The sequence below is a fragment of the Ahaetulla prasina genome, chromosome 17 (genome assembly GCF_028640845.1).
Source record: "Ahaetulla prasina isolate Xishuangbanna chromosome 17, ASM2864084v1, whole genome shotgun sequence".
In the NCBI taxonomy this organism is placed as follows: domain Eukaryota; kingdom Metazoa; phylum Chordata; class Lepidosauria; order Squamata; family Colubridae; genus Ahaetulla; species Ahaetulla prasina.
This window is the reverse complement of record NC_080555.1, coordinates 2,014,630-2,028,470: the sequence shown is the minus strand read 5'-3', so window position 1 is coordinate 2,028,470 and position 13,841 is coordinate 2,014,630. Positions and strand designations below refer to the sequence as shown.

The 13,841-nt window shown below is 48.2% G+C and overlaps 1 protein-coding gene across 2 annotated transcripts; it reads left to right on the top strand.

Annotated features, from left to right (window-relative positions):
• Positions 1–4,067: 4,067 nt before the first annotated feature.
• On the top strand, positions 4,068–6,843 carry LOC131186526 (uncharacterized). 2 transcript variants are annotated; one of them, XM_058160198.1, is made up of 3 exons: positions 4,068–4,155; positions 4,407–4,466; positions 5,030–6,843. In XM_058160198.1, the coding sequence occupies exon 3, from the start codon at positions 5,048–5,050 to the stop codon at positions 6,350–6,352; it is 1,305 nt and encodes a 434-aa protein (XP_058016181.1). In that variant the 5' UTR covers positions 4,068–4,155; positions 4,407–4,466; positions 5,030–5,047; the 3' UTR covers positions 6,353–6,843. The 2 variants fall into 2 exon arrangements, with proteins under 2 accessions (XP_058016181.1, XP_058016182.1); XM_058160199.1 differs by having other exon boundaries at positions 4,122–4,155; positions 4,410–4,466.
• The last annotated feature ends 6,998 nt before the right edge of the window (positions 6,844–13,841 follow it).

The window sequence follows — 13,841 nt, the reverse complement described above, 5'->3', positions numbered from 1 at the left end:
TGCACGTGAACTCTTGCGCCTGCAGTGCCCCGCCTCGCAGGAATGGCCCATACCGCTACCAAGGGCCGGCCTCAATGACGGGTCTTGGGACCCACAGAGGTGGCATGCGAGAAGAAGGAGCCTTTGGGGGTTTTTAGACAGGGTATTTTAAGGGGTGGGAGGGTAAGGCGGGTGAGGGGTAGCCCGTCGGGAGGAAACCAGTTCCAACGCATGCTCGTGGCGATTATCAAAGGGTTCGGAGGTTATGGGGGAGGTGTTCCTTTGTGTGAGGTGAGTCTATTGGCACGGTAAGTGGGAGGGGCAGATATGGCGGAAGGGGATCGTGTCGACACAGGGGTCACGCGTTCGATGTATGCAGGCGATCGCGTGCCCCGATCCCCTTAACTTTACCCGTTCCCCGGGTGGTCAGGACCCTCAGAGCCTGGGCCTTCGTCTGATGCTATACAGCGCACGGTCCATGACCAATAAAGCCCCTAATACATGATCTAATTCAGGGGGGTGCCGCGGATATTATAGGCGTTACGGAGACCTGGCTGGGCATTGAAGGGGGTGTGCCCCTGGTTGAGATGTGCCCACCGGGTTTCCGTGCATTCCATCAGCCGAGGGCCCAGGGTAGGGGTGGAGGGGTGGCGGATGGGATTAAAGAGAGTCTTGAGCCGAGGAGACCACTGTACCTCAGATAGCCGGGTGTGAATCCTCTGTGTGAGGTGGGGTCATAGATGTCAGATGGGCTTACTGGTGGCGTACCTGGCTCCTTGCTGCGTGACAGCTGCCCTGCCCGAGCTCCTAGAGGTGCTTGCCGGGGTGGCGGTGGAGACCCCCAGACTTTTAGTCATGGGGGACTTTAACCTGCCATCTGCCGGCTTGTCATCGACGGTAGCTCGGGAGTTCTTGGCCTCCATGACGGCCTTGGACCTGACTCAAGTAGTGGATGGCCCCACTCACATCGGGGGTGGCACACTGGACCTGATTTTTGTCTCTGGTCAGTGGTTGAGAGATCTGGACTTAAAGGAAATAGTCATTGAACCTTTGTCATGGTCAGATCACTCTCTCCTTCGCCTGGACTTTCTGACCGCTACCCAACACCGCAGGGAGACGGAACCATTACGTTGGTACCGTCCCAGGCGCCTGATGGACCCTGAGAGGTTCGGACGGAGCTTGGGCCATTTCCTGAGGGTCTGGCTCACGGCACGGCGGAGGAACTAGCTGCAGCCTGGGACCGGGCGGCGGCGGGGGCTTTAGACCGTGTCGTGCCTTTGCGGCCTCTGACCCGGCGTAGATCCCAACCGGCTCCTTGGTTCTCCGAGGAGCTGAGGGGGATGAAACGCGGAGAAGGCGCCTAGAGAGCTCCTGGAGGTCCAGCCGTTCAGAGGCTGATCGGACACTAGTTAGATCCTATACTAGGACCTACCTAGTGGCACTGAGGGAAGCGAGGCGTTCCTACGCCTCCTCCCTCATTGCATCGGCAGATAACCGCCCAGCTGCCCTGTTTCGGGTGACCCGCTCCCTCCTTCACCAAGGGGGGGGGGATGGCCCGTTGCAGGGGCGGGCTGGGGGGGTTAAAGGGTATCTATACGATAAAATCGTTCAGCTGAAGGACGGCTTGGACCAAGATTGTAGTGATTCGGACGGGATGTCTGAGGGCGGTCTTGGTGATGTTGTGTGGGATGAGTTTGACCCTGTGACTCCCGAGGACATGGACAGGTTGCTGGGTAGACTGAATGCCACCACATGTTTACTGGACCCGTGCCCCTCCTGGCTGGTGCTGGCCACTCAGGAGGTGACACGAGGCTGGCTCCAGGGGATTACGAGTGCTTCCTTGTTGGAGGGAGTCTTTCCGGCCGCCTTGAAAGAGGCGGTGGTGAGGCCCTCCTCAAGAAGCCTTCCTGGACCCGGCTGTTTTAGGTAATTATCGTCAGTCTCCAACCTTCGCCCGGCGAAGGTTGTAGAGAGTATGGTGGCATATCAGTTCCCCTGCACTTGGAGGAAACTGTCTATCTGGACCCGTTCAGTCCGGCTTCGGCCGGTTACAGCACTGAGACGGCTTTGGTCGCGTTGGTGGATGATCTCTGGAGGGCCAGGGATAGGGGTTGTTCTTCTGCCCTGGTCCTATTAGACCTCTCAGCGGCTTTCGATACCATCGACCATGGTATCCTGCTGCGCCGGCTGGGGGGATTGGGAGTGGGAGGCACCGTTTATCGGTGGTTCTCCTCCTATCTCTCCGACCGGTCGCAGACGGTGTTGACGGGGGGGCAGAGGTCGACCCCGCGGCGCCTCACTTGTGGGGTACCGCAGGGGTCGATTCTCTCGCCCCTTCTGTTCAACATCTATATGAAGCCGCTGGGTGAGATCATCAGTGGCTTCGGTGTGAGGTACCAGCTGTACGCTGATGACACCCAGCTGTACTTTTCCACACCGGGCCACCCCAATGAAGCTATCGAAGTGCTGTCCCGGTGTTTGGAAGCCGTACGGGTCTGGATGGGGAGAAACAGGCTCAAGCTCAATCCCTCCAAGACGGAGTGGCTGTGGATGCCGGCATCCCGGTACAGTCAGCTGAGTCCGCGGCTGACTGTCGGGAGCGAGTCACTGGCCCCGATGGAGAGGGTGCGCAATTTGGGCGTTCTCCTGGATGAGCGGCTGTCTTTTGAAGACCACCTGACGGCCGTCTCCAGGAGAGCTTTCCACCAGGTTCGCCTGGTGCGCCAGTTGCGCCCCTTTCTAGACCGGGATGCCCTGTGCACAGTCACTCACGCCCTTGTGACGTCTCGTCTGGATTACTGCAATGCTCTCTACATGGGGCTCCCCTTGAGGGGCATCCGGAGGCTACAGTTAGTCCAGAATGCAGCTGCGCGGGTGATTGAGGGAGCCCCTCGTGGCTCCCGAGTGACACCTATCCTGCGCAGGCTGCACTGGCTACCTGTGGCCTTCCGGGTGCGCTTCAAGGTGCTGGTGAACGTCTTTAAAGCGCTCCATGGCATAGGGCCGGGTTACTTACGGGACCGCCTGCTGCTACCGAATACCTCTCACCGACCCGTGCGCTCTCACAGAGAGGGACTCCTCAGGGTGCCGTCGGCGCGACAGTGTCGTCTGGCGACACCCAGGGAAGGGGCCTTCTCTGTGGGGCTCCCGCCTCTGGAACGAACTCCCCAGGACTTCGTCAACTTCCGGACCTCCGAACCTTTCGCATGAGCTTAAAACTCATCTATTCATCTGCGCTGGACTGGGTTAGTTTTTAGTTTATGGGTTTTTTATGGGTTTTAGTTCTAAATTTTAATTCTGGCCAATTTAATAAGGTTTTTAAATTGTATTTTAATTGTATTTATTGTGTATTTTTTACTTGGCTGTGAACCGCCCTGAGTCCTACGGGAGAAGGGCGGTATACAAATTTAATAAATAAATAAATAAATAAATAAAGGAAGAATCTTGCATACTTGTCCTTCAATGCCATTCCCAATGCCCTATACAATCTACTTTTAATTCCAGAATTGACCATTTCTAGTTATTCCCAACCACAAATAACTTCTCCATAAACCTGGCCTACCTGCTTTGAAGGTTGATGGCCAGAGCTTTGCGGTGCATTCGTCAATTATTTCATTTAACGAACTGCAAAGCAGATGGGGAGCTTGGGAACCCAAATCATCTGCTGTTCGATTTTGTTGACCTTGCAGACGCGGTTGGGCGTCTTCAAGAAATGGAACCAAGAGATCTCCCGTGAATTCAGATGCACCCGATGATTAAGAACAATCGGAGTAGGCATGACAAGTTTGGGACAGTACCCAAGGTGTTTACGCAGCTGTGCATAAGTGAGATACCCCAGCATTTAAAGTATTAAAGCTAAAAATTCATTACTCTTCTTGGGCAACCTTGTTGGGTGGAGACCTCATTATCCTCAACCTGGAAGAGAAGAAAAGGTGAGCAAACACACAACCCAGCAAGTTGTTTGTTACTGTTGCATTGATAATCAATCCTTGGGGGAGTCCACCACAGATGATTTCTTCATCCTAATTTCTTTTCAGGTGTCAATGGTTGGCACCGAGCCCGGTGGTGAGTCACACTCAGCTGATGGTGGACCAAGAGGTATAAGAAGTTTGACATTCAGCACCTTCCTTCAGCATCTCTCGGGAGCCTTTGGATCCTTCCACCGAGAAGAACCAGGTAAGTCAGAACAGGTGTCTTCTACCCTAAGATCGAGGGTGATCGGAATGAAGAGCAGGGGATGCTCTTGGTGTTATGGGTTCCCATAACTTCACTTCTCTTGTGCTGGCTTCGTGTCTTTGGGTTCGGAGGATCTGGCAATGTTCCCAGTTAGGAGATGTTTGGAAGGAGATTTAACCCTTTCGTTGAAACGATTGGATGGATGCTTCAGTTCGTCTCTCTCTCTCTCTCTCTCTCTCTTTTCACTGCAGCAGCAAAAGAAGTCTTTTGTCTTCACGTTTCTAGAGTTTTAAGACCCCTGAAGAACCAAGGTAAGATAGATGCTCAAGTTGGAACATTCACCATCAGAATAAACACAGTAGGGCTTTTGAAGAACCTCAAGTATTGGTCCAACTGGGATCCTCCAGATCTTGTTGGAAGGAACTCCCTTCATCCCTGGCCAAATTGAGGGGCGATGCCCTCCAATCCCTGGACCAGATGGTGGGTAACAGTAACGGTAACAATAACAGAGTTGGAAGGGACCTTGGAGGTCATCTAGTCCAGCCCCTGCTCACGCAGGAGACCTATACTAGGGATTCGAACTGCCGAACTGCCGACCTTTCTGATTGACAAGCTCTTAGCCACTGAGCCACCTAGCCAGGAGGACGATTCTCCTCTTCCTTTAAAGACATTATGTCCTGTATTGGTTCTATTCCTGAATAGCATGTGAATTAATTCTGAAATTGAGCAAAGCATATTCTACAGTACTTGTGACTTTCCCTGGCTTCATTAGCATTCTTTTTACCAACTGCATCAGCATGGAAACTCTCCTCCATTGGTCTTCATCTGAGAGAAACTTCTTCTTAAGCCCTTGCCTCTTGCTTTTCTCTTTCAGAGCAACAGTCCTCCCACAATGATGTCTGAATGCTACGCCAGCTGTCCTGCCTCGACCGTCACAATCCAGCCGCCCCCTTTTGTCCTAAATATCCCAGGACCAGCATTGTACTGCCCTGACCAAGCCTTTGGCATTGAACAACACAATCCATGTGCAGGCTTTGGTGGCGTGGTGGCGAGAGGTGGTGGTGGCATTGGCATTGAGGGTACTGTTGGAGGGAGCATGGGTGCTTTGGGACCTGGAAGAGGAGGTTGGGGCGGTAGCTGGAGCGGTGGAAGTGGAATAGGCAGTAGGATGGGTGGTGGTTTGGGTGTTGGTGGAGTAGGAGGTGTAGGTGGTTTAGGTGGTTTAGGAGGTGGTGGTCTGGCCCCTGGAGGACCCACAGGTCTGGGCATTGGAGGGCTTGGAGGACCCAGAAGTGGTGGTCTGGGCATCGGAGGAGTAGTTGGACCCAGAGGTAGTCTGGGCATTGGCGGACCAAGGGGTACCACAGCAGGTTGGAGTGGAGGTAGCAGAGTAGGGGGCACTATTGGTGGTCGGAGAGGCAGTGTTGGGATGGGCAGCATGACTGGTGGTGATTTGGGCAGTGGTGAAGATGGAGTTATGAGTGGTCGAAGAGGCAGTATTGGAGCTGGGGGCCCTACCATTGGTTGGAGTGGAGGGAGTGGAGTAGGGGACACGATGGGTGTTCGGAGAGGCAGCGTTGGGACAGGCAGCATCACCGAGGGTGATCTAGGCACTGGTGGAGTTGGGGGCACAAGACATGGTGGCTTGAGCTCTGGTGGAACAAGGATCACCACGGGAGGTTGGGGTGGAGGTAGCGGAACAGGAGTTAGTGTGGGGGGACGGAGAGGTAGTATTGGAACTGGAGGCACTATAGGTGGTGGCGTAGGGAGCAGCATGAGTGGTCGCAGAGGCAGCGTTGGAACAGTGAGTGTCACTGGTGGGGATTATGGCCTTAGTGGAACAAGGGGCAGTACAGTAGGTGGTTGGAGTAGTGGCCGCCGAATGAGTGGAAGCCACCGATATGGCGGTAGCATTGGGTACGGCAGTGGTGGATATGGTGGTGGTTACAGCAGTGGCGGATATGGTTCCTCTGGATATGGAGGTGGATTTGGCCACACAGGCTATGGTTCTGGATATGGAAGTGGATATGGCCACACTGGATATGGTTCTGGTGGATACAGACGGATCCGATACTCTGTTGGTGGAGTGGGGGATGGATACAGAAGTGGTGGCTTCAGCAGCCGATCTTACGGAGGTTCCTATGGTGGGACCCTGGCCGTGATGCCAGGCCCTTCAGACATCTACTCCTATTACTGAATGTGGAAGAAATAACTCAGAAGTCCCCGAATAACTGGAGAAGAAAAACATGAAACCGAGAAGAAAAATGTTTACAGTGATGGACTTGAGACAGAACCATTGTCTTCTCACAATGCAAACTCAGGTCTGAAATCTTAGACTAGGTTTCAGTTGACTCTTCTATCTTCTTTTTACTCTCTTCTGGCGGCACCCCAAAAGAGAGATAATTTCCTTTCCGAGTTCTGCTGGTACTTTCTGGACTGGAAGAAGTGGTAGAGAACACGGACCTAACCTGCTGGGGAAACGGAGACCTATCACTCCTACGGACTCCAAAATTGTGTTTGAACAGAATCCAGAAAGACTCAAAAGCATATTTATAAGCAACAGGCATCTGCTACAGCAAATTAAGATTCATGTTTCTGCTTAGCTACCCTGAACCTAACTCGCAGCTAGAATTGAACCAATGCTCTGTTATTTCTTTGGTTCTTTTGATTAAATTTCCTTTCGCATCATGATGTTCTCCTCTTTGTTGTCCTCCTCTGTTCTCCCAGGGCCCCCAAACTGTTATAAATCATGAAGTTGTTCAGAATTGGGGGATGTGATGTGTATGAGAAAACATGATTTTCACAAAATGAGAACCACGGTTGTGACCGAGGCCCAAGTAGTGATTACTAAACACAATTCAGTCCTCAACAAACTTATTTTATTAAAACAGCTGAGAATTCATTCATTCTCAGTTTTGTCCAAAACAAAACTCTTAATAACCAGTCCGTCGGCCTTATCACCAACCTTTGATGTCTTTGACAACCTGCCAAAGGCTTTTCTTGGCAAAACCCCCCAAAGTTCAAGAGACGCTGACAAGAAGCACGGAAATCAATGTTGCTTTTCTGCAAAGAACCCAATGGCTTGTTGCTGCTCTTTTAAGCCTTATGGGAGTGACCAATCATCTTCTGGCCTTACTCCTGAGTTGTCCTTTTTTCTTCAGCTGCTCTTGCCTTCTGGCAGCTCTTCACATGCGTGCACTAGGAACAGGATCCTCCTGTTCCTCTGCCTCTCTGCTGCCCACCTCTGGAGGCTCCAGAGTCCATGCATCACTCCCAAATGGCCCTGGCCCCATAGCTGCCTCCGATGCAGAGCCCTCGTCAGGGTCTTCCCCTGATTCCAGGACTGGCCCATTGTCTTCCCCAGCCTCCTCACTGTCCAGAGGTGGGTTTCAGCAGGTTCTGACCAGTTCTGGAGAACCGGTAGCAGAAATTTGGAGTAGTTTAGAGAACCGGTAGTAAAAATTCTGACTGGTCCCGCCCCCATTATTCTCTGCCTCCCAAGTCCCAGCTGATCAGGAGGAAATAGGGATTTTGCAGCATCCTTCCCCTGGAGTGGGTTGGGAATGGAGATTTTACAGTATCCTTTGCCTGCCACGCCCACCAAGCCACACCCACAGAACCGGTAGTGAAACATTTTGAAACCCACCTCTGTCACTGTCTGACTCCATTGCCAGGTCCGCGGGCTGCTGGCAGACCACAACAACCACATCAAGTAGTGTCCAAACCAATCTGGGCTGCAAAGCTCTAATTGACCACTAGAAGGCTGTAAGAAAGAGAGATGAAAAATGTTTTGCTTCCTTCTAGTGGTCATTGTGTGGAATTTTTCAGCCCAGATGTAGAAGCTCGACAAAGAAATTCAAAGCTGCATCTTTTATCTCTAAATGAAGAAATCAAACTCAAGACATTGGCTAGAAGGAAGTCCTGAGGAGGAAATATTAGATCTTGCTGGAAAGAAAACTCTGGATCTGTAACTGCAAGATGAGAGGAATTGGACTCTTGATATGAATGGCTTTCTACATTCCACCGGTCCAGATTGTCTCAATTTTGCAAATACCAGCTGACACCACATGAGGGCGCACTCTCACAAATGTACCAGGTTGCATAGAAATTTGCAGCCGAGAATGTATGCTGGAATTAAGACCCAGGAAAATGCATTTGATTTATTTAGATAATTCTTCTGTTTCCTTCTTGGATAATTGTAAGATGTTCCCCTAGGATCATCCGAAGAGATTATGGATCATGTGTCCAGAGAATTCAAAGTAGTGTGTTTGCTTGTTTCATTCTCGAATTGAGCATTGGGTGGTTTGGCATCAGTTTAGCAGGTCGTCATAAACTCATTTTTGTAATTCGATGTTCGAAAACATTATGGTGCATGCCGTAAACGAAAGTTAAAAATTAACTGTGGTTTTGTGCAGTGGGTGGATCACATTTTTCATGTGAGTGTGGAACAGTGCAATTTAAGCATGTGCAAGTGAAAAATGTCCTTGTATTTCTCCATGAGGGTCTAGTCAAGTTTAAGATCTACATGACACAATACTTTCCAGAAATCTCTGAAGGCATAGCCAAGTGAAAACCAAGTTAGTTTTTGGCTTGAGCCATGGGTGAGCTGAGTTAATAGGATGTCAGCTCAACCCCAAATCTAGATTGTAGAAAATTGGGCCCCCGATATCCCAGACTTCCTGTCCATAAACAACACGCCTAACTGGGACATCCCATGTGAGAAGGTTGGGTGGTGGAATTCCATCGCCACGTTGGCTGGAAAAGATTTGTTCTACAAGTCAGATTTGCCTAGTGAAGGGTGTGTGCTTACTAGTATTACACAATATACATACTCATTTGCATTAGCAGTTTAAGTGCCTTGGGAGTGAGGGAGCATTGATGTTACAACCTCAAGTATTTAACTAACTGGAAAAAAAAGCCAGACGTCAAGATGCCGGACCTCACACAAGGTTCCTCAGAGTTGACACAACAAGAACGACTCTGTTCAATCACCCCCGTTTATTTTTAGCAGTTCCAAGAAACAAAGAAAGGTCCCCAAAGCAGGGGATAAATATAAAGTGAGCATTTTACGGCAAGAAAAAGCTTCCAAATAAACAAAATCAGATCAGGGCACAGTAGGTCTTCGGCTTCCTGAAAGATCGCGAAACAAATCAAGATCGTCGCAATTCTTCCTCGGGTCTAGAACCGGTAAATGCTAGAGCTGTAGGGAGTGCTCGGCAGCGCTCGGGAGTAGAAGCTGGTAGCCCGACTTATTTGCGCTGGACTGCGCTGGATGTTGATGGCACATGGATTGTGTTGCTCGATGTTCAAAGGCTGGTCAGGGCAGCAGATGGAAGGCCCTGGGATGGTGAGGATGAAAGGAGGTGGCTGGATTGTCACCATCGATGGAGGACACGAGAAGGTACAGTGTTCCGACATGTTGGAGCCAGCAGACATTCTGGACTTCAGCGATGGATCTGCGAACAAAGAGAGACATCTTCATGTGTAATGGGCAATGCCCAGTGAGGCTCAGATCTTTTTAGATGCATGCTGTACATTCCAGATATGTGTAATTAAGGGATAATTTACTTTGTTTTCAGAGTTTGGGAAATGCCCAATAGGGTGCACTTCCAAATGGGCTGGTTTCCATTTAATGTATTTCTTGATGTTGGAACTCTTAATTGCTTCCACCTTTAAGAGGACTTTAGAAAGAATAGCACAAACGACGCTAAAGCAAACAATAGGAACAATAACATCTAAGCGTTGTGTAGATTATGAATCATCCCCAAAGCCAAGTTTATACAAGCTCAAGACTGGGAAACACCCTTACCTCCACAGAAACATCTCCGCAAGACGTTTCTTCTCTCACCACCTTCTCCTACCACCTTTCTCAGTAGGTGACAACCTTCAAGAGGCACTTGGGTTCTTCAGGCGTGGTAGATAGAACCCACCTGAGATAGCCCATCTTGTAGATACCCAAGCCCTGAGCCAGATTGGACTTTATAGGTGAAGAACCTAAGTCTCCCACATCCATCACCAAAACCTAACCAAGTTTAATCCTAATTATGTATCGATGCAGCTTCTCAACCAGTCTTGAACAGAGCCTAGAAGGACTTAGCTGGACCTGATAGGTTTCTCAACACCATGAGCAGAGATTGAAATGGTGGCCCAGGAATTATTTCATGTTTTTGAAGGTGGTGGAAACATGTGGATAGTTTTGTTCTAGAGATGTATGGTGGGCCTTGGAATTTTAGATTTGTCCAGTCTTGAGACAGTCTAGGGCAGAAGTCTGCAACCTTAAACACTCCAAGAGCCATTTGGACCCGTTTCCCACAGAAAAGAAAACACCGGGAACCACAAAACCTTTCCCATGCCGGACTATTTCTTGAGCAGCCGCAAAACTAGCATAGGTAGTTGAATCAAACGTTCTGTTTTCTTCTGAAACTTTGCATATTTTGAGTGACAGGGAGCCACAACAGAGGGTTGAAAGAGCCACATGCGGCTCCAGAGCCGTAGGTTGCTGACTTCTGGTCTAGGGGATAATGGAATGGATCCTGATGTTCTGCACTCATCTAATCCTTGAATCCCTTATTCTAAGGTTTAACTCTTTCTGGTGGAGAAGAAACCCCAGATCAATAAACCTCTTGTGCTGATGTCCCTACTTTTAAAACCAAAATCAAATTCATGAAGTTCTTGGAAGCTACGGTAGAATCACAATTTGTTCCCGAATAAAGGACAGCAGAATCACTAAAACAGGAGAAGAACCCAATCCTAAGAGACATCACCAAACATCTTCGTGCACCTGAACATAGAAACGCACCAAGATGCCCCAGATCCTGAAAGCACTTACCTGAACCCTCGAAGTAGATGTGGAGATGGATGGAATTCTGGGGGAACAAACTCTTTATAGCGTTCATCGGACAGCCTGGGGGCACATTTGAGAATTCTGTTTGGGATGGTGGGGTGGTTGTCTCGCTGAGTCAATAAATTTCCATGAGGAACTTCACAAGATTTGTTAAAGCAACGGCTTCCTGTCTTTGATGACAGAAACATTTATGAACGATTAACCTCAGCTGAGTAGCATGGTTTAATCAGATGGTTGGCCAACCTCATTTCCAATGGAATTATTCTTAGAAGCAACATTACTTCATCGCCTGAAGTTGCTTTTTAAGCAGCAATACCCACCAACTAGCTTTTCCTGAACAGATGTGGTGCCAATAATCCTCCACCTTATATGTTTTTGCTGACATCCTGGAATGAAGATGTTGGCCTTAATGTTAAGAGGAGAAGATCCTCTTGTACGTCAAGGGATCCGTGGGATATACAGAATAACAGAGTTGGAAGGGACCTTGGAATGGGAGACCCTGATTAGATTAGATTAGATTAGATTAGATTAGATTAGATTAACAGAGTTGGAAGGACCTTGTAGGTCATCTAGTCCAACCCCCTGTTCAAGCAGGAGACCCTACGCCATTTCTGACAGATGACAGTCCAGTCTCTTCTTGAAAGCCTCCAGTGATGAAGCTCCCACAACTTCTGAAGGCAAGCCATTTCTTGGGTCTGTTTAGACCAGTCTCATTACACTGATTCCACTTAAGAGATCCACTGACTCAAAGTGGATCCCTTAAGTTTTCAGAAAGGAATGTTTATAGACCCCAAGAAGTTCTGGTTGAAATCTAGATGTTCTTCAGTTAATGAACAGTCATCACCAGTTTTGTCCTTTTTTTGAAATGGAAGGCAAAATGAGAGGCAGAGTCTTATAACTAGGTACAATGAGCTACATATCAAATGAAGCAATGACCATGTTTCTCATCCATGGTGGCAAAACCAGGTCCATCCATGAAGGTTTAAGTAAAATACCATCTTCTTGATTTCATAATTCATCAGTGACATTCAAGGCAACACACCTTTGGATACTGGCCAAAGCAGGACTGCTGTTAACTTGATCTTCTATGAATCTATTAGACCCTTCTTTTAATATCATGAAAGTAATAATTTTCATCAATCTGTGGGAACAATTTCTATCATCTATCTAACTAGCTGCTGGAAGAATCGATCCATACTTATTTATTCAATCCAATACTTCTATATCTTCTTCAACAATGATGATAAATGACATAAAACTGTAAAGGACCCCAATATGACAGCTGATGGTTAAAGTCCACCAATTCAACGAAATTTAAATTGAAGGAAGATCAGCATGTTGTACCACAGAAGATCTAAATATCTATGGAAATTCTCAGTCATCCAGATCATGGTTGTCCCAAAGGTGCTTTTTCAAGAAGCAACTGGACTTTCTGATGTTTCACTTCTCACCCAAGAAGCTTCTTCAGTTCTGACTGGATTCTCATCCAAGAAGCTTCTCATCCAAGAAGCTTCTTGGATGAGAAGCGAAAAGTTTTCCAAGAAAAACCAGAAAGTCCACTTGCCTCTTGAAAAAGCACCTTTAGAGCAACAGAAGATAGTGTCTTTAACACTCAAAGGCTTACAGAAAGAGTTGGGTCTTTACTACTTCTGAAATCCAGAAGAGGATCACCTGGATTTTATGAGAACATTTGTCCCATGGCCTCGGGACTATCACCAATGGCACAATCTCTGGGCTCCAGTCCTCTCCGACCTCATAACCCACAGTATTCCACACTATCTCCTCTATCTGGTAGACAGCTTGTCCCATACCCTGAACCATCTCCAGATGTTCTCCTCTCATCTTAAAACACCCTTCCTGAATTTAGGAAGTTTTTTAAAATAAGAGCATCGAATGCAGAAGAAAATAAAATATTCCCATTTGTTTACTATTCCTCCTTGTGGAGGGAACTGTATGACAAATCAAGATTAAAACAAGCCTAGAACCGTCCCTCAAGTTTTTATCTTGTTCTATACCTCCCAGGAGATAATTTCCTTGTGGGAGAAACCTCAAATTATAGCAATGAATTGCCCGTCCTATTTATGAACCCAGGAGTCTTGCAAATCTCATGATAATGATATGTGGGTGTGTTACACCTTCCTGTTATTTCCTTCCAACTGACTCAAACTATGCTCATATATTCCATCAGGATTCACCTGTGGTTTGTCCAATGACAAGAATCAAGATGAAGAGACAAATATCTGGCCCTTCCCTGAGTTCTGGACTTAGGACTCTTCTCCCTTCAAAACACCATCAGTTGGACACAAAACCCCATTAGTTCAGTGGTGGGTTTCTACCAGTTCGGGTAAACTGGTAGCAGCAGCAGTAGGAGGCTCCACCACCCACCCGGATGTCATCAAATAAGCTCTGCGCAAACTAGTAGTAACTAGTTTGACAGTGTTTAGGGAATTAATTGTTTAGCAGAGTGATGGCGTTTGGGAAAACACTGTCCTTGTGTGTAGTTGTTCTGGTGTGCAGTGCTCTGTAGCGTCATTTTGAAGGTAGGAGTTGAAACAGTTTATGTCCAGGATGTGAGGGATCTGTAAATATTTTCACGGTTCTCTTCTTGTTTCATGCATTATACAGGTCCTCAATGGAAGGCAGGCTGGTAGCCATTGTTTTTTCTGCAGTTCTAATGATCCTCTGAAGTCTGTGTCTGTCTTGTTGGGTTGCAGAACTGAACCAGACAGTTATGGAGGTGCAGATGACAGACTCAATCATTCCGCTGTAGAACTGGATCAGCAGCTCCTTGGGCAGTCTGAGCTTTCTGAGTTGGCGCAGAAAGAACATTCTTTGTTGTGCT

Coding starts and splice junctions, on each gene's coding strand:
- LOC131186526 (XM_058160198.1), top strand. CDS start 5,048: ATGATGTCTGAATGCTACGCCAGCTGTCCTGCCTCGACCGTCACAATC.